This window comes from Candoia aspera, chromosome 2, assembly GCF_035149785.1.
Source record: "Candoia aspera isolate rCanAsp1 chromosome 2, rCanAsp1.hap2, whole genome shotgun sequence".
In the NCBI taxonomy this organism is placed as follows: domain Eukaryota; kingdom Metazoa; phylum Chordata; class Lepidosauria; order Squamata; family Boidae; genus Candoia; species Candoia aspera.
Genome location: NC_086154.1, coordinates 108,241,287 through 108,260,993, shown reverse-complemented (window position 1 = coordinate 108,260,993; position 19,707 = coordinate 108,241,287). Strand labels below are relative to the sequence as shown.

Sequence of the window (19,707 nt, the reverse complement as noted above, 5' to 3'; positions counted from 1 at the left end):
TATCTTCTTGTGAACATACAGTATATGGGAAGCTGATTCCTTAACATCAGTTACACTTATGTCAGACGTTTAAATCTATCAAAACTGGATCTCATTCCTTTTCCTGCTATGCAAGTGGTGGATTTCTGATCCTTTGCAGGAAAACTTTCTTAGGAGTGGACCAGTCCTGAGAATATCCTAAAAGATATTTATTATACAATTCTCCTTGAGGCTTGTTTATATAGAACTGTGAAGACGTTAGCTGTTGGGCTTCTGTTTGGTTGTTTGGTTTGATTTGTGTAAGTTGAGATTTATCACTGGCATGGTTCTTCTCTCCATGTCCAAGTAATGCTTCCTCTGTTACACATGCCTTCTGAATTCATGCTGAAGCTAAGGAAAGAACGCAGCACTGTCAATGGGTCCAAAAGAAGACACCTACAGTAGGCTGGTATTAAACATCATCACGCCCTGGTTTAATCAGGTACAAAGGCTGGGCTCATGGACTCATAAACCATACAACATTATTTATATACCACAACGCTGACCTTGCACAATATGTTTAGTTCTAACAAACCAGTTTATGTCTCAGCACGATATGCAAGCCCAGTCCCAGACTGCTGCAACGCATTTGGCTGACAGTGGCATTGTTATGTGTTAGAATTGTATTACCTAATATAGACATTCAAATGCTTTGTTATTCACTGTTCTTGCTGCTCATTGGCTGATATTGCTGCACTGTTGCTATATACTTGTTTGCCACTGTAGCATTTGAATGAAGACTTGGCATGGCTAGCCGGTAGGGAAAGGGGATTAAAAATTAAAAGGGGGAATAGCTCTTGAACAGTCTTGTCATCTCTCTCTCAGGCCTTAAGGATGGTTCCACCTCCACAAAGAACCTGTTCTTCTCCTCTGTAAGAACAAGTCACCTTGAAATGAAGTGGAGATCATGCACAACTGGGCAGTAGGTGAGGCAGCCCATTTGGCTTGTGGAATGAGATACAGCTGAGGGAGACAGGTGAGCAAGCATGGGTGCAGTGTCTCCCAACCAAATATTCTGTAACACTGATGAGAAAACTGCTTCATATCAAGTGTGCATACCTCAGTCTTGGTACTCAGGATAGGCTATAGATTTTGTTAATGCACTTCCTACTCTGCCACTTAATGGAATCTGAACAGAGCTTCCAGAACTGGTCTTGGATCTGTTTTGGAGTCTCACAGGCTTACCATGCTGGGGGACCTCAATATCCACTTAGGAGCCAGTTTGTCTTGAGCAGCTAAGGAGTTCATTCCAGTTAGTCACAGAATCAACATATGATGGAGGTCACTTGCTCAGTTTGAACTGTTCTAATGAAGGAGGAATGCCATGACTGGGGATGCTTAGGTCTCCCACTGTCATGAAGGACCATCATCTGCTTATGGTTGGATTAGTGGCTGCATCTTGGCTCTGTAACAGCAACAGACATATTAGAATGATCCAAAAGGCTACTAGATCCAGCTGGATTTCCAGAAGCCTTGAAAGGGTTTGTGGCTGATCCCACCAGTGATTCTGCTGATCCCATAAAGCAAATACTTTATTCCAGGTACAAACTAAGTATTTGCTTATCACCAAAATTGCTCTTAAAATCCTTTTCCAACTTGCTTCAAAGATGGCCCCATGATATATGGGGGACTGAAAAGGCAAGACAGCCATTTACAGTGCCGGTGGAGAAAGACTTAACATGAATCCAATCAGGCACAGGCTAAATCCTATTTAAGGACATGTCATGGCTACATATGCAGCAAAAACATATTTTCTTCTGCATGCATTGCATCTGCAAGCTTATGGCCAGCTGAATTGTTTTGAATTATGAGGGGACTGATTCTTACCATACAGTCTTTCTCTGTTACAGAGCCTTGTGCTGCTTTTAATTTTTTATAGATAAAATCTTTCACTTTGGGGCCAGCCCAGACGCCTGTTCTGATGCAGCATTGATTATGCAAATTTCTAGAATCTTCTATGGTTGGATTAAATTGACTTTAGTTTGTGACACCTGAGGATGTGGGCAGGCTATTTGGAATGGCATGTTCCATCACCGAATCTCTGGATTCTTGTGCATCTTGACTGGTAATTTCTAGCTGGGAAGTTACGACAAATACTTCAGTTAACATCATGAATGCATCTATGTGGCAGCCAGGATGTTCCTTTGTTCAAAGGGGACAGTTATTACTCCACTTCTCAAGTAGTCTGCGTTGGATCCCTTGGAGATATGCAACTGTAGGCCATGGTTGGGAAGGTGGAAAGAAAGTGATGACTTCTCACCTGCAAACAAACCGAGGGGTGGATTATCTTTAACTGTTTCAAATTGCTTCTAAGTAGATCATGTGACGGAGATTTCCTTGTTTCTGGAGATCGACAGAGGGAGTGTGGATCTGTTGATTCTTTTTGACCACCCAGCAGCTTCTGAAACCATCAGTAATGGTATTTTTCTGGATCATCTGAGAGATGAGGGACTGAAGGCAATCTGCAACAGTTCTATCAGGTAGATTTCAGATTATGTCACTTGAAAACAGCTGCTCCTTGAAACAAATGTCTCTCGGGGCTCCATTCTGTCGGCAGTGCTTTTCTGTGTCAACATGGATTTGCCAGGGGAGATCGTAGGAGGTTTGGAGCTGGGTGCGATAACTATGCTATTGACATCCAAGTCTTTTACTCTGCAACATCTTCAAGTGACGGTGTGGCTTCCCAAATCCAGGCCTGCAGCTGATAATGACTGCATAATGGATAATAATAAACTGAAACTGGATCCACAGGTGCAGTTTCAGAGAGGTGGTACTTCTCCCTATTCTAAGCTCCCAGGCATGGAATTTGTAGTTGCTTCTGAATGCAAATCTCTCCCAGGTCTTCTAGACTGAGGCAATGGCCAAGAGCACCTTATATCAGCTTTGGCTGATATACCAGTTTTGGCTGATACACCAAATTCATCCTTAAAATGATGCATCATATACTAGTTTGACAAGTTTGACCTCTGTGACGTACTCCCTGTGGGGCTGCTTTTGTATCTATCCTAGAAACTTCAACTGGTTCAGAACTCAACCGCCAAATCTCTCTGGAAGAACTCAAAGGAGCCACATTATATCTGTGAGGATGACCCATTGGGTCATCATTTCAGAAATATTTCATTACCTAAACAGAGAAACAGGATAATTATGGATGGATAGGTTTGGTTTGAAAAGTAAAGAAGAAAATATCAGTTTTTTGATTCCAAAACTAATTGCCATTAGTTTCTTGTTGTTCATCATTTGGAGCTGATGATGCCAGCCATCATCTCCAAGTGGAAAGAAAAGAATGCATTGAAAGCTGTCATAGGACAAATGGGACTCTAAAATTATTTGAACCACCTCCTCATTCTTTCAACATTATGTGCCGTGATCTTGCTTCAGGCTCGATGTTGTTTGGTGTAATGACCACAACTTTGTTGGCAAGTTGTGCATTAAAACTTCTCTCATGTTCAAATGCCAGTATCTGGTCAGGATCAATGACAGTGGATCCTTTTGGCATGCCTCGAATTTGTTCTTTTGCAAGTTGAAGGGACGCAATGTATGGGTTTCGTTGTCATAGTATGTTCAACAATTCAACAATCTCACATTGAATTCCATCATTGTGGAGTATTTCCGTTCTCAATTTTACATTGTCTTGAGGATCCATGAAGTAAATTTGAAGGAATTTGTCTTGCTGGTTGGGGTCTGGTATTAAATGTCCAATGTAATGATGGATTTGCCCTTAAATAATCACAGAAGGATTCCATTCATTCCTCATTGGAAGGACTTCTTTGGCACCAAAGGATGTCATTTGGAAGAGGCAGTTGTAGTGTCTGATGTTCTTCCTGAACTCATTTGCAATAGGTTCGTCATTGCTGTATAAATTGAGGAGTTCATTAGGTAGAAGTTGCAAATTGCCTATCCCGACCTTTCCTTTCATGCAGCAGAAATTGGCGGTTTCTCCAGGGAATAGGAAGGCATGAAAGTGAGGGCAGACTTTGGCCATTGCACCAACTTCAGCAGAAATATTACACCGTGTGAGTTGTGAATTTTCCCTTGCTCTTTCTCTGTTGAGGTCTAGTTGTCGAAGATGGGTGTTGTCGTGTTGAGGAACTCTCACAGTAATTACTGTTTGCTGCATATTCTCCAGTTGATCTTCCCTTTCCTCCATCTCTCCTTGTGTCTTCATTCTGTGGCTTTCGTTGTCATTCTGGAGACATGCAGCCCTTTCATCCTCTGTTTGGTCATATCTTTTGCTACTTGTTCTTTGTCTCTGATCCTGGAGACATGCATTTCTCTGCCCCTTTGTCTCTTCCTCTCCTTCTGTGTCTGTTGCCATCATTCTGGAGACGTGAAATTGTTGCCCTATGATACACCATTTCACCCAGTTGAAGGTTTCAGACAAACAGGAGAGTTTTAGTAGTATATAGACATGATTCAGGTCCAGGCTCCCTGAGGAAACACCTCTACAGGATTCTCCAGCCCTATCCACTACTAGATATAATCTGAGGAAGTTCATCTATAATAGCTGCAGCCTGGGTCAAGCCTCCTCTGTAGCCATCCCCCTGCCGCCCCCATTCTCTGGAATGCATTCCCTCATGGGTTATGGGACCTAACAGCTTTGCTTCCTTTCAAGAAGGTCCCAAAATACACATTGTAAATTGTTTTTAATTGTTGTTGTTAGTTTTTCCTACTATTTTGAATTTTAATTTCTGTTATGTCTTACTATAAACCACCAAGGGACTTTGATAGTTGGCAGTAGTACAAAAAGTTTAATTAATTAATACATGAATAATAAATACAAGTTTATTTCTATAAAGTTTTTCCTTAGCATTTATACCACAAGGGGTTCTTAATTCTTTTACATTTTTCTAGATTGTGATTTTATTAAAATTTTTGCTCCTGTGCTTTGCATTCCTTTATATTACTTGTTTACTCTGGGATAGTATTTTGTGCAAGGAAAGACTTCTCCTGTAGGTAAGTAGAGGGACAGGCTGACAGAATCAATTCCAGAGACACCCCTTTCAAAGAGGCATGAAAAATAGCAGAGAAACTGTTCCTACACAGCCATTCTTCTTATTTTAATTATCCTGCCTTTCTGCTATCCATGCTCCAGAGTTTATGATAGAAAAAAAATTTCAATGACACCTCATAAAACAGTAATAAAGTTGAGACTTTCTTTTTATAATTTTTGTAAAAACAAGAATCAGCTGAAGAAAGAACAAAAAATAATGATGTAAATGAAGCAAAAGACAGGAAAATAATAGTCTTGATTTGTTGCCTGTACAATAAAAGCACAGGCATTGAGGAGATCTCCCTGCAGAGGCTTCTTTGCCACCACAGAAAAGGACCCTGTCAAATCTCATACAGCAGGGGTAGCTGGGTAATTGGAGTGAACAAGAAGGCTCATAATTTTGATCTCAGTCTATTTGAATCTTCCTTCAGCTTGCCACTGTCTAGATCAGTGTTTCTCAACCTTGGCAACTTTAAAATGTGTGGACTTCAATTCCCAGAATTCAAGGATTTGTCATGCTGGCTGGGGAATTCTGGGAGTTGAAGTCCACACATTTTAAAGTTGCCAAGGTTGAGAAACACTGATCTAGATGTATTGGAGCCAAATCCTAGAATTCCCAGCCAAAGAGGTTAATTCCCAGCGTGTCTGGAAAATACCAGCTTGGGAAAGGTATGTGTGTGTATTAATTGTTCATTAGATCAAAAACAGAATTTTTCACTGTGTCCCGAAACAAGCTGGAAGTCAGAATGCATAGGCTGGAACTATGCACTATGTGCTTCATGTTCCCCTGGTTGGTAGGGAAAAGTACAAGCTATAAAGTACAAGCGAATAAACATGTTCCCAGCCAAGGAGAAAAGGACCAACAATTTTGTAAGGTACTCAGCAGCCTTGGCTGCAGATCACAATATGGACCACTGGCACAGGTAGTTCTCGTCCTGCTGCCCCAATGGTAAATGGGTAAGAAAGTTGGCATCTTGCTTACCTTGGAGTCCATTTCAATCAAGAGTTTGTCAAGCATTCTCTGCCAGTCTTGCTCTTGCCCAGCCATCTTATTTAGCAGTTCCTGCATCATCTTATGGAGCTGTTCTGTGGTGGCATCAAATTGGCTGCGACTGACCTTTGCCGCAAGGGCAGTCTTATCTGCTTTCTGGAAATGAAGAGGAAGGACAGAGGTAGCTCTTTGGTCTCATTTTTATCACAAGGGATCTCTCTCCTTTTTGCCCTTAAGAGTCAAAAATTACATGAGTGTCCAAAGTGGCTTTGGACCCTACCTATCCCAACCAAAAAGGATGGCAAATACAGGTAGTCCTTGCTTAACAGCCACTCGTTCAGTGACTGTTCAAAGTTACGATGCGCTGAACAAGTAGTGGTTACAACTGGTCCTCGAAGTTCTGGCTGTCCAAGCAACCCCACAGTCACGTGATTGCGATCTGGGAGCTTGGCAACCGGTTCACACTTATGATGGTTGCAGTGTCCTGCGGTCACATGATCGTGATTTGCGTCCTTCCCTGCCAGTTTCCCACAAGCAAAGTCAATGGGGAAGCTGGCAGGGAAGGCCGCAAGTTGCTCAGGTAAGTCTCCCCCATCTGGGCACCCTCCCTGAGCCTTGCTGTGCTCACGCTGCACCTCCCCGGCCACTCGCGCACCCTCCCCCACCCAGCAGCAGCCTCCCAAAGCCCTGCCACGCTTGAGCCATGCCTCTCTGACCACCCACACACCCCCTCGCTCCCTCTCTCACCCAGCAGCAGCCACTTACCTGCCTGCTGGCCTTCTTGCAAGCTGCTTGGAACTTGCAACTTCCTGCCGGCTTCCCCATGGACTTTGGTTGTTGGAAGCCGGCAGGACGTTGTGAGGAGGTACTCACTTAACCACCCATGATCCTCGCTTAACGATGGCAACGGAGACTGCAGGGATTGCTGTCGCTAAGCGATGTGGTCACATGACATCATGCTTTATAACCATGTTGCTTAGCAGTGGAAATACTGGTCCCGATTGCCATCATAACTCAAGAACTACCTGTATCAGGACCTCCATTCAAAAGAGAGAGGAAGCTTGCTATTCATGGCTACCCCACAGGCTCTATTTGTAAATAAAGCTTTCTCAGTAGTATCTATTCATGGTTCACCATGTATGGTATATCTATCATATGTTAGTAAGTCCAACTGCTTACCACATGGATTTCCATCTGTAGGCTATTTTTGTCAGCTTTTTCATTTTCCAGTTTCTCCAGTGATTTGTACAATGCCTTTAGAGAACACAAAGCAAAGGGAAATGACATTGGTTACTAAAACAAAAACTCAAGTTCCTGTAGCTTTATAATCACCACTATTTCCACAAACAATCCGTAAGCAGATGTTCTTCCCTTTTCACTAGGCCTAAATATTGCCTATATTCTACTACATAAAAAAAAGGTATAAACATCCTCAGGCTGATGTTTGATAAAGATATTCTATATTCTACCACATAAAAAAAGGTATAAACATCCTCAAGCTGATGTTATGGACACATCCATGTTGCCTTTTGGCAACACTATGGAAGTGGTTTGCCGTTGCCTTCTTCCAGGATGTTTTTTCAACTTCCCAGTCTAATCTACAGCTTTAGAATTCCCTGGTGGTCTCCCATTCAAGTAGTAACCAGGCCTTACTTTTCTCCAGGTACTGAAGATGTTGTAGCCAAAATGGTTTCAGAAGGCCCCAATATTATATGTCTTTCAGACCCTATTAGTGCTTATAGTGTATACTGATTTTAACAAGGGCTTATCTCTAGGTTTAATCAGTGATGTCATCAGTGTAAACAAACAAAACCCATGTGATTCTGTTGTCATCAGGTCATGACCCTTACTGGATATGACATGTTTAATCTAATCCCATCAAGAAGGAAAGAAACTGCTAGTCAATCCTAGAGTGAATGATTAACTTAACCCTAGGCCTAATCCTATATGGATTTAAATCAAAACTAACTAAAGTGAATAATTGTAATGGCTGCCTATTCTAAAAGACCATCAGACTCATGAGTAGGAATTCAAAGATATCTGATTTATTAAAGAACAGTATGCAGGATCACAGAGAAAGCTGAGAATGATGAAAGCGCGCCAAATTCAAACTAAAAACCCTCGGTGCAAATGAAACCCCTCCCCCCGTAGAATCTTCTCAGGCTCACAATCCCAGGTGCTCCTAACGGCTTCTGATGGTCTGCGGGAAAAGGCCTTGAACAGAGAACATAACCCAAACACATTCCATTGTCCTGATTTCACATACAGAGCTTGGTACAAGGTCTCACAGCAGCTCCCTCCCAAACAGAAACGCGCGTCAGTGCCATGGCATGTGAAACGTTACGATATATAAACTACATTGAATCAGTGAACATGAAATAATTAACAGAAGCCTAGACTTCATTGTAGTTTGGAAGCAAACCCTATTTTGTGCATTATGGAATAAATAAAAGCCTAATGACCTTTTAATTTTTGTGGAGTTTTTAAAAACAGTGCCTAAAATGCAGGAAAATAAGTTTTTTTTTAATGACAGCATTCTGTTTTGCCTTTAAAGCCGCCTTAAAATTAGTATATACTATAACTACTTCTATTCCTTCTTTTCCTTATGTATATCTTCTTCCTTCTTTTCTGACATTTCTTAGCAAGGCTGCTTACTTGTTTTCCAATGGCAGGTATTTTCCAGACTCTGAAACAACTTCATCCTCTTTTGGTGTCTTCTGTTACGTTGTGTCTAAGGTTATTAAACAAGATGTTCTCCCTCAATTTCTTTCCTCTCAGTCAGGAAGAAATTTCACTGACCTATTTCAGTCACGGATTTATGCAGGTCAATCCATTAAGTTGGCACTGGCATGGGTTGAAACCATCAGTATCAGTATTGGTCCTGGGAGTTTTATCTGTAGCATTTGACACCCTTCATCACAAAAATTTAATATCTACTTTGACTTCATTAGGCCCTGAATTGGGCACTTACAGCCCTATATTTCCCATCACACTTTTCCATTATGTGGAGCTGTCTTTGCTTTCAGACCTTCCCTTTATCAGTGAACATTCCTCAGAGTTTGGTCCTAGGTCTACCTTTGTTCATGTCTGATACTTTTGTTTTTGGGTTCTTTCATTTCATTTCTTCTTTTCAGTTTAGCTATCCTATCTGTGCTGATGACATCCAGGTGTATTCCAGCCTCAGCCTTGGATGATGTATTGTGGTCTTCCCTCTCCAAGTGCCTGAGATGTCTAGCTGGATGTGTTCTCACCACCTTAAATTAAATTTGGACAAGGTTGGGTTCATTCTTTTTTCACTCTGACCATCCTTCCTCCTGTCTTCCTCTTTTGACTGCCAGATGCTAATGTCTCTGATGGCAGAAGATCTGGGACTTCTTAGTGATGAGAAACTATCACTGATAGTTTCTTCAATACAACTACAAGGTCTTATCACTTTCACCTTATGACTATCCAGAAATCTGTCCATTTACTTCTGTTGAGACAGCTAAGCGTTTGGTTCATGCCTTGGTGGTGTCTCATTTGAATAACTGCAATAGCTGGTTGGCTGGTCTTCCTGATTCTGCTCTCTGCCCTCTGGTTCAGGTCCAGAATAATGTGGTCCCATATGGTCCTGGACCTCCCTGGATTCACCACTATTTCTTCCTTCCATCAATATTTACATTGGCTGGGTCTTCAGAAGCATTAATAGTTTAAACAGCTGGTGCTGATCTTCTGGGCTGTGTGTACAGGAACACCCACTAATTTGAATAACTTGGTAACAGTTCTTGCTCCTGAGTGCTTAGTTCAATTGTGCAATTGGACATTTAGTTTTCCCTCAAGTCAGAAGAGCTGTCTCACATCTAGCTCCTACTCTTTGGATCTGATTCCCCCTTAAATTATGTTTGGAGTTCAGTCTCCTCAGATTTAAAATGCTTCTTTTCTTTCAGTGGCAATACTCAATACTGATTTGAATTGTAGTAGTCCTGGGATTAGATTATGTTTTAATAATTGTTATATTTTTATTTTAGTTTATATGGTGCTGCGATTTTCACTGTTTACCTATCCTGCACTTAGGTATAAGCAGATGCCCCCCCCAACTTAAATACTAGCCAAACATATGTAAGAATCTTCTCATTTTTCTGTAAGAAAAATAAAGCAACTTTCCAAAGCTGTAAGGACACAAGATCTTCATGTCTTAGTATTTACATATTCCTTTTTTCTGGGCCATTCTGGCTAACAGCTACTTTAAACCTTATTATACAATCTTACAGCAAGGACAACAATCCTGATCAAAAACAAAACTGAGATCCACTGTGTTCCTAACAATTTCCAGGAACTTCTTCCCACTTTTTGACCCTGCCTGATAACTTTGAGTCAAAGTCACCTACACTGATCTCTTTCTGTTTCTGGTGATGATCTTCAACAAGAGTACCAGTAGTGGCATTCAGCTTCTCACAATCTTCCTGGACTTGCAGGATAGTATTCTGTATTTGGCTGAGTACCTCTTCATCCTGATTGGGAAAGGCATGAATAACAAAGTCAACAAACAAATGGTGATGATCTTATTAACCCCCCCCCCCACTATTTTGCAAAGCTCAAGCTTCTGGCTTTGGGCAACTTGGAGTAAATAATGAAAGGTTGATCCATCTCCTCATGACAGTCAGGGAATCCTGCAAAGGAAGGTTGCTCCAAAAGTTGGCAGGAGATATGTTATTTGAATAAAATAAAATAAAATAAACTCAAGATATATGTGGAATAATATAGAAGTGTCTTTGTTATATAACAGGCATGCACACACAGGCATATATGTTGACATCTTCCAGCACTGGGGCCCATCATCAGTTTACTATTGCTCATGGTGGTCAGCTGTTCTATACGTTCAGACTACCCTACTATACATTCTTCAGATTGGAAGAAACAAAATGGGGAAAACCCTTGACGTAGTACTGGAAGATGAACTCATATCTAGGACATTGACATGCTCCTTGGGTTCTCACAACTTTTAGGCTTAGATTTATGTGTGACAACCTAAACACATTAGTTTTGACTTCAAGGGAAACTCCATTCTTATATGCTCCGCCACAATTCAAGTTCAAGAGGCACATAAGAATACTGAAAGTAATTATGTTGGATGGGGGCCCCTGCATTCAACCTTCAAGGCACCCTTGACAGAATGTCTAAGAATGAGAGAACAGCAAATTCACAAAAAAACCAAGCAAAACAAATCCCGTGACCTTGGAAATTGGCCGCCTGAACAGCCGTATCTGCACACAGTTCCATTTGACTGATACTCTTTCAGAACAAAACCAGAGATTTTGTATAGGGTTGAACTTTGGCACCATAACTGCTGCCGTAATTTCTTCAGCTATTTTAAATTAGAGATAAAATAGTAGGCAAAATAATGGAACAAAAGCAAACCAAACCAAACCATAGCAGGCAAGATGGCCTGGCTCTCTGAGCCACCATCAGGAGCTCAGCTGCAATTCTGAATATCAGCAATCTTACTGAACTGCATGATGTAAGATAAGGAGTAGCCTGGCCAAGGACACAGCGCTGCATGAAGCAGGGTTTCCCACATCATGAGCAACCCTATTAGAAAACATGCAACATGCTGAGCAAGTGACTTGTCTTGAAAAATCCTCAAAGGTAGGAAGTACTTAGAAAGCTTCACTAATGCTGCCATGGCTAACTGAGATTAAGACATAGTTGTTTAAAAAAGATAGCTTAGCATGATGTATGGACCAAGTTAGTAAATCATGTGACTTGAAATGAATGGGAATGAATCTGCAAAACATCTCCCTCCCCCCAGCACATAGCAGCTATCACTGGGGGAAAAGGTTGTGATAGCACTCATAGGGAGAGACTATGTTCTGTATGCAAAAGCTCCAGGATTCAGTTCCTGGCTTCTCCAGGAACAGCTGACAAAGACCTATGACTGGGGCACTCTTAGAAGCCACCACCAGGCAATACTCAGCTAGACAGATCATCCATGCCTCTGTAAAGATCTAATGGGTTAGGCCTCCCAAAGCACATCCATTCTTGTCCATCCTGCAGAGGATTATTGTGTCCTCAGCTATCCACTGGAAAATTGAAGAGAAGAGCAGTCTGAACCATTTTCTTTCTGGCCTTACCTGGCGTTGCTTGAGTTTCTTCGTTTTGCCTTCTACCTGCCTCAACGTGAAGTTGTTGACTGAGTCCTGCAGCTGCTCGTAGCGCTTGAACAACTGGCTAACCTTCTCACTGACATCTAAGCTGCAGGCAGCACATGTGCCTTGGACTTGAGCTAGACCAGGCTCTGGAATGGGTGGCATGCTCATGGACAGCAAGGTAGATGAGGAGGACATCATGTTCTCTATAACAGATCTAAGCTTGTCTAACTGTGAACAAGTGAGAAAAGGAGTTTGGTTTTTTGAAAAGAAAATCCTGGTTCTCATCTCTAACATACAGTGACAGGAGGAAGCTGTTTTAATTTATTGAGTTGAATCGGTCTTCGTCAGCCTGCTGCCCTTAAATTACTTGGGTCTATAATGGCAGCCTTGTGTGGTGCAGAGTGGTAGGCAGCAGTTTTGCAACCAAAACTCTCCCCACGACACAAGTTCGATCCCAGCAGAAGCTGAATTCTCTCTCGGGTAGCCGGCTCAGGTCAACTCAGCCTTCCATCCTTCCAAGGTCAGTAAAATTAGTACCCAGCTTGCTGGGGAAGGTGACGACTGGGGAAGGCAAACCACCCCGCTATAGTCTGCCAAGAAAACGTCCTGAAAGCGGCGTCCCCCCAAAGGGTCAGACATGACTCGGTGCTTGCACAGGGGACCTTTCACCTTTCACATAATGGCTGGAGTTCCCAGACTTGGGCCATGCAGAATAGGATTTTTTGGGAGGTGGTAATTCCAACACTGTGGAAGCATTGGTAGTTCCAGGACATCTCAAGGACGCTAGATTGGAGAATACTATATATGGATCTGGGCTGTCCCCTTAAGGCAAAGTTGGGAGAAATCTAAAAATATACATAGCCAAAATAACTTCGTAGTGGCAGAATTCAGCAGCACTATAGTAATGTTGAATATGTCAATAAACATTTTAAAAGTTTCTAAAACTTCCCTGAAACTAAATCCCAGCTCCAAAACGCAGCTCCCACTGATGTTAATGGGAGCTCCCGACACACACTCTGCCCATGGAAGTAATAGAAGGGTTTTGGGGAAGAGGACTCCACTGAAGGGAAAAAAGGTCTGCTCCTGCTGAGAATCTCGCCTTCCACTGTAACACAGTGTAACCTGAGCAGAATGAGTTTTGAGGGGACCTTTCAGTGGGCAAGGCTGACTCCATTTAACAGGCCTTCACCCATAGGCATCTGCAGCTAGCCACAATGACACCAAAATGATGAAACATGTGTTATGGTGTTATAAAGTAAGCAATGTTGCATGTTGGTGGAAAAAAACAGCACCCCACCAGACTGAGTTGAATACCTGCAGAATAGCCTCAACCTGGCACTTTCCAGGTAGGATGGACAACTATCTCCACTTCCCTTGATGGCTGGGGATAATAGGAGTTGTAGCCTAAACCATTTGGCGGGGTGCCAGATTAGAGAAACTTGCTGTGACAAATCAATATGCTTTGCCAACCAGCCAGGAATAAAATGCCTGGCTGCTGCTTCTTCCTTTGATATGCAGAAATTAGCAAATGAAGCATTTCATCATCTGGCAGCTAAAGACTGCCCTCCTGCTAATAGCTGCAGATCAAAAGCTGGTTCAGGGAAGAACTTCATGGGCATGGTTCAGAATCCAAGAAATAAAGGCTCTCCAAGGCAGCAAGGGCCAGACATGATGGGCAGGAACAGCCGGAGCACTCTATCCAGATTTTTCTTTCCAAGCAGAAAAAGAGGCAATGACCTGTATGCTAAACTTTGTTTTCTGCGCTGTTGTGATCCTATCATTTTACAGGATCTATAAGCCAGCCCAGAAATTAAAGGAAGGAAAGCTGTGACAATCACTTTATAAAAATAAAATTGCCACTTCATTGAGCCTTCCCACAACTTGCCTAACTATTTCCACCAGGTGTCCTTTTCAATCTGCTGACAGTACAGTTACAAACTCATGATTGGGAATACTCCAGATTCCAGAAGCTGATTCTGAACCATACCTCTCAATACCAGAAAGTTGGAAGCCACCCATAATGTAATAAGACTTTGGGCATGCTGAAGACAAGCTGAAAATGGTAAATCTAGTGAGTTAATCACCAGGAAAGCACCACTATTCCCTTGTCATGTTACTCCTAGTTAATTGCAAGATGAATGCACAGCTGAAAATCATTGTTCCTAGAAGTATTGGGCAGTTTTACTCCATTCAGGGGCAGGTCTTGGACTCGTGCCATCCATTCATCTACCATTGGAAGAGCACCTCTGCAGACCCCTTTAGATGAGGAAAGATTCCAGGGGGTGAAGATCTGGAATGGAATTCAAGGTGGTGTTCTTTTCAGAGTTACTCCTACACATTTCAGACAAATCACCTCTCAAAGAAAACCTGGTTAAATCTCTGGGCATGGTCAGGCAGTGCCTACAGGTCAATTACTAAGTTAGGTATTTAAGAAGGCAGTAACTCTGAAAACTGACCAAAGTGCCTACATAAAGGAGATGAAACATCAAACTTGGTGAAGTCTTGATTTTCAAATCTTGGACTAACTCAAGCCTGATTTTGTGTGATGCCTCATCTCCTGCTTATACTTCAAGCTTCTCATTGTAAATCAGTGCTGTCCATGCTCCTGGCTCATTTATTAGCTTGCAAGCTCAACATCCTGCCCGCTACCTAGAGAAGACACCAACCAATTCAACACATTTTCATTAAGAAAGGATTTGTCCAAAATGCATAGGAATAAATACAAATTTTGGAAAGAACACAGCAGCCCTTTTTTCCCCCCTTGCAGCACTTTTCCCAGCCACTTGGATCCTTCATTTTCTTTAGATTAGCTAAATACATTCTGGTCTCAGCTCATCCTGAGTTCACTTGCTGACCTGCTCCTGGAGGTAATAGGCATTGTCCGTCACCGACTGCTCCAATTTGGCTTTTCCTGTATCCTGTTTGTTTCTCAGCTCCCTTAGTTCATTCTCTATATCCTGCACTGTTGCTCTGCACCACAAAACCAATGACAACAAAAAAAGTGTCACTCATCAAGCAAAAGGATTTGCCTCATTTGTCTTCTTCTCTGAGTGTTTCCCTGCAAATACGGTGGAGGTGTGCTTAAGTGTTTAGCAATGTCACCTGGAAATGCAAAATGCTTCAAGAATTTCTGCTTTTTATAAAACTGCAAGGGCAAGTGAGGAGGACAGATCATCTGCAAGGTTATAAACTGGATTAAATACCTCCAAGGCTTTGATCCAGCAACTCTTCTTGTTTTTTGTTTATTTGTTAAGAGTCTTTTGCTTTTACAACTAGAGCACAGGAGTCAATTCCCCATAGCAAGATACCCCACTACTGTGATAAGCACCTGGCCACAAGAGTCACCTGGGTGGAGCTGATCACCAAAGCCTTTCCCATATCAGGGCCAAGGGGGATGGAGGCATTACTCATGGCCTAACTACTGTTATAGCAGATGTTGTGCGACCAGATCTTCATGGTGAATCTTCTTGGTAAAATGCAGGATTTTTAATAAAAGCATCTTTGTCATGTACCTGCATAATCCCACCCAATGAAGTCAAAATTACATAACATTACTTCACACTTTTGCTCAGTTACATGTTGCTCAGAAGATGGAAGCGAACAACACGCATAAATCTCATAATCTGGGTTTGGGGCTTTAGTTCAGAAAGGGTGTCCACCAAGGAAGCCAGCTCCTTGCTGTGGCTGGGAGGAAAACTCCCTTGCTGATCTCAGCGCACTTCCAAATTGGCTTCAGTTTTCACCCTTCTCCCAGCAGATAACTCTTTTGTTTTGTTTTGTTTTGTTTTTTTTAGGGTAGAAGCCCTTATAAAATATGCCTCTAAAACCAGAAAGGCTTCTATCCACTTGGCCCTGTTAGAATGGCTGGCTTCACACATCAGACTAAACTACTGTGCTTGTCTGTGGTTTAACATGTTACCAACCAAACCAACTATAACTTATTCAATAAGCTATGGTTATTTATTTATTTATTTATTTATTAGATATATGTACCATTTTTATTTTGTAGAAATACAATAATTAAAATGTTCCCTTTTCCTATTTTTCCTCACAACCCCCACCTTATAAGGTAGACTGGGCTGAGAGAGAGTGACTGGCCCAGAGTCACCCAGCCGGCTTCCATGCCTCAGCAGGAACTAGAACTCGCGGTCTCCCAGTTTCTAGCACAACACTTTAACCACTACACCAAACAAGCTCTTAGATTAAACAAATTACAACAAAGCACAATGTGTGAACCAGGCCAATGACAAATGCATTTTCACACTCTATAAGCTATACTAGCAGTTTTGTAACTAACTTATTATATTTAGTCTACTTTCAAATGTGTGAGCAACACTGAATATTTATATTGAAGGACAGCATGGAAATATTTAAAATGTTGCTTTGAATCCATCAATCAATTGTGCTAGAATTATACCACAAAAACATTGCTTACACAACAGCTCCCTGCAGAGCATCTGCAGGGGATGTGTCAAAAAAAAAATCATAATAGTAGTTGTGCCTTCCCAATCAAAGCTCTGGCTGGGGAATCAACTGAGTGATCCCCACTTTGATCCTTTTGACCCTGTGGGCACCCTTGCCAACTGGCATCATGAGGTATTGACCAAGGTTTTAGTTTGGCTGTTTTTGAAAAAGCAACACAAAGGTGGACCCTTTCCAATAACTTTCTGAGGAAAAATTATCATAGATGTTTTTAAAAATATATCAATGTGTGTTATCTAGTGGATGCAGTTGAAATCTCTACTAGACAGGGCTTTTCTGTTTATATTTGGTCAGAAAAGCAATAGCAAAAACAATGACATTTCAAAAATATGAGCAATCAAGGAAATATTACATCAAAATATCTGGCAACTGAGAGCACCAGATGGTATAGTGGTTGAGGCACCAGGCTAGAAACTAGGAGACTGTGAGTTCTAGTCCCACCTTAGGCACAAAACCAGCTGGGTGACCTTGGGCCAGTCACTTTCTCTCAGCCCTAGGAAGGAAGCAATGGCAAACCACTTCTGAAAACCTTGCCAAGAAAACTGCAGGGACTAGTCCAGGCAGTCACCAGGAATCAAGACTGACTCAAAGGCTCCCCCCACCCCAATGGCAACAAAGCATCAAATTAAGTCTGAAACAGCTTTGTGCACTTTAATTTAAAAAGAGGGTCATTTACTTCCTTGAAAATGATAATTATGTTGAGGTTTGCAATGTACCTTTGTAACCTTTTAATATTTTCTTATAGAGCTTTTCAGAGTAAAGATCTCTTTTCCTTTTCGTCCTACAGCAAACGCAACATGCACATGGTGGATTGTCTGCCATTACTTAGCAAGATCTTAAGAACATCAATGAAACAAACATGCCTGGCCCATCAGCAATATCACTGCTTACTAGTCTTTTACCTGAGATAACCTATTTGCATGTTGATCTGATTAGCTCCCTCAATTTTCTCTGTCTCTGTTTCCGGCAATTCTCCTTCAATTACATTCTGAATCCTCCTTAACTAGAGTCACAGTTGGAGGGAAAAGTGATTTTTAGAAGTCATGTTTGCCTCAAAGAACTGGAGTTACAAAACTCTAGCTCTCCTGTATAGAACAAAAAAGCCTGTGGGAGAAAAGGGGCAGGCAGCACAGCTCTCTCTATTGCAACCAAGAGGTCTTGAGGTAGATAAATGGATCAGATGCCTCATCGGCTCAGTTTGCCTAGGTAGAAATAAATGAAATATTATAAATACCTGGGGTCGGGCAATGTTTTGGATTTGATCTGAAAGAAGTGCTTTCAGCTCCCAGCATCTGTCTGTGATTTATTAAAGGAAATGTGCAGGATTGTTGGACTGAAATGGAACCTTCTCTGTAGCAGCAGCATGAACCTGGAAAAGTGACATAGCTGCTTTAATAGATTCCAGAAGGATGCTGCGTTCATGCTCCAGTGCGTTCCAAAACACTTCTTCTGAATCAGTTCCAAAGCACTGCACAGCTTCACAGACTCCAACTGTTCTACAGCCTTCAGCCTGAAGCTATAGATACGTTGGGTTACAATTCCTAGAATTCGGAGCCAGCAAGGGAATTTATTCCAAACCATCTGGGAGGATATCCAATGAGGAAAGGATGATGGTGATCTATTCTAGAATGCCCAACAGTTCAAAGAAGTGCAAGGTGCTTAACTACAAATTACAACCACATGCTTCCAACTCTGCTAGACTGAGGTATACAACACTTCCATAAAACTAGCTTTTGAAACTCCCCAATTTCCCAAAGTTTGAAACCAATCTCCAATCATCTTAACTTCTAGTGACCTTGAAGCACAAAAGTCAGTCAGTGATCATTCTCTTTCCCTTGAGGTGACTGATAGACCAGAAGAAATGCATAATCCCATCCCATAATCCAATCAATGTCCATCCCACCCTTTGAACTATTAACAGTCTCAAAAATCTGCTCGCCTTCACTTTACACAAAAAGGAAATAAAGTAAACTGCTAGCGTGCCTTCCCTTGGCTTGGGACAGGGTGCTGAAACTCTATAAGGGATGGCAAAGTTATGACCACTTTAAGCCTAGGAAGTGGAGTTGGGAAAAACTCTTGCCAAAGGGAAAATGGATTATCTGCAGCTGTTTAATGAAAAATGCCAACTTTGCTGTGATGTCTAATAAATCTAAAGGTAAGTGGGAATGACCTTGGGAGACAGGAGGAAGAGCCACAGCCTAGACAACAGTCTGATAAACAAAATTTGTGTCCAAAAGAGGAGGGGTGGCAAAAGCATCTCAGAAGGGACCCTCCTTAGTTTTGGGGAGAGTAAAAGGGAAGGAAGGAAGGGAGGGAGGGCACAGGCTTGCAAGATTCCGTTAATGCAACCTTACAATAAAGATAAAGCTAGTAATCATAGTCATGCTTCTTATCTGAACTATCTTGAAGAACTAACAAAATCGGAGTGGTTAAAAGCAAAAATAAATTGACTCAGCTTTCCAAAACAGACAACATAAACAGATCAGTCAGGTTCTATGCTGATCCAAAAGTGGATAATCTGAGCCAGTTTGGTCTAGTGGTTAAGGCTCCAGGCTAGAAACCGGGAGACTGAGAGTTCTAGTCCCACCATAGGCATGAAAGCCGGCTGGGTGACCTTGGGCCAGTCCCTCTCTCTCAGTCCAACACACCTCACAGGGTGGTTGTTGTGGGGAAAATAGGAGGAGGAAGGACTATTAGGTATGTTTGCTGCCTTGAGTTATTTATAAAAATAATAAAGGCTGGATAAAAAATTAAAAAAAATAAATAAGTGTCCATTCTCAACATTTTTCATTAGGAATAAAATGGAATCTTTATATAGCACGTGACATGGAATGCCCATTGGGAAAGCAGAGAGGGTGGAAAATTGGATGTGGCAAGCCCAGTCTGTCCTCACAGTCCCACTCTTAATGCACAAGGGCAACAGCAGAAGCCAGAAAAGGAAGGGGAAGATCAGATTTGTTGCAAAAAGAAAGGACTATGCAGGAGATTCCAGCTTCAGTTTCTGGCATCTCCAGGCAGGGCTGGGAAAACTTCAGCCTGAAACTCAGGAGAGTTGCTGCCAGGTGGAGCAGATGGTATTAAACTAGGTGAATCTA

At 41.9% G+C, this 19,707-nt stretch overlaps 1 protein-coding gene across 1 annotated transcript in view; it reads right to left on the bottom strand.

Moving 5' to 3' along the window:
• Positions 1-19,707, bottom strand: part of QRICH2 (glutamine rich 2) — a 72,307-nt gene that overhangs the window by 20,019 nt on the left and 32,581 nt on the right. The window contains exons 13-18 of the mRNA XM_063292990.1: positions 17,515-17,615; positions 14,986-15,100; positions 12,113-12,358; positions 10,370-10,492; positions 7,182-7,256; positions 5,994-6,158 (exon numbers count right to left, since the gene is read on the bottom strand). Of these exons, the coding sequence (XP_063149060.1) occupies positions 5,994-6,158; positions 7,182-7,256; positions 10,370-10,492; positions 12,113-12,358; positions 14,986-15,100; positions 17,515-17,615 (825 nt within the window). The remainder of the gene's footprint in view (positions 1-5,993; positions 6,159-7,181; positions 7,257-10,369; positions 10,493-12,112; positions 12,359-14,985; positions 15,101-17,514; positions 17,616-19,707) is intronic.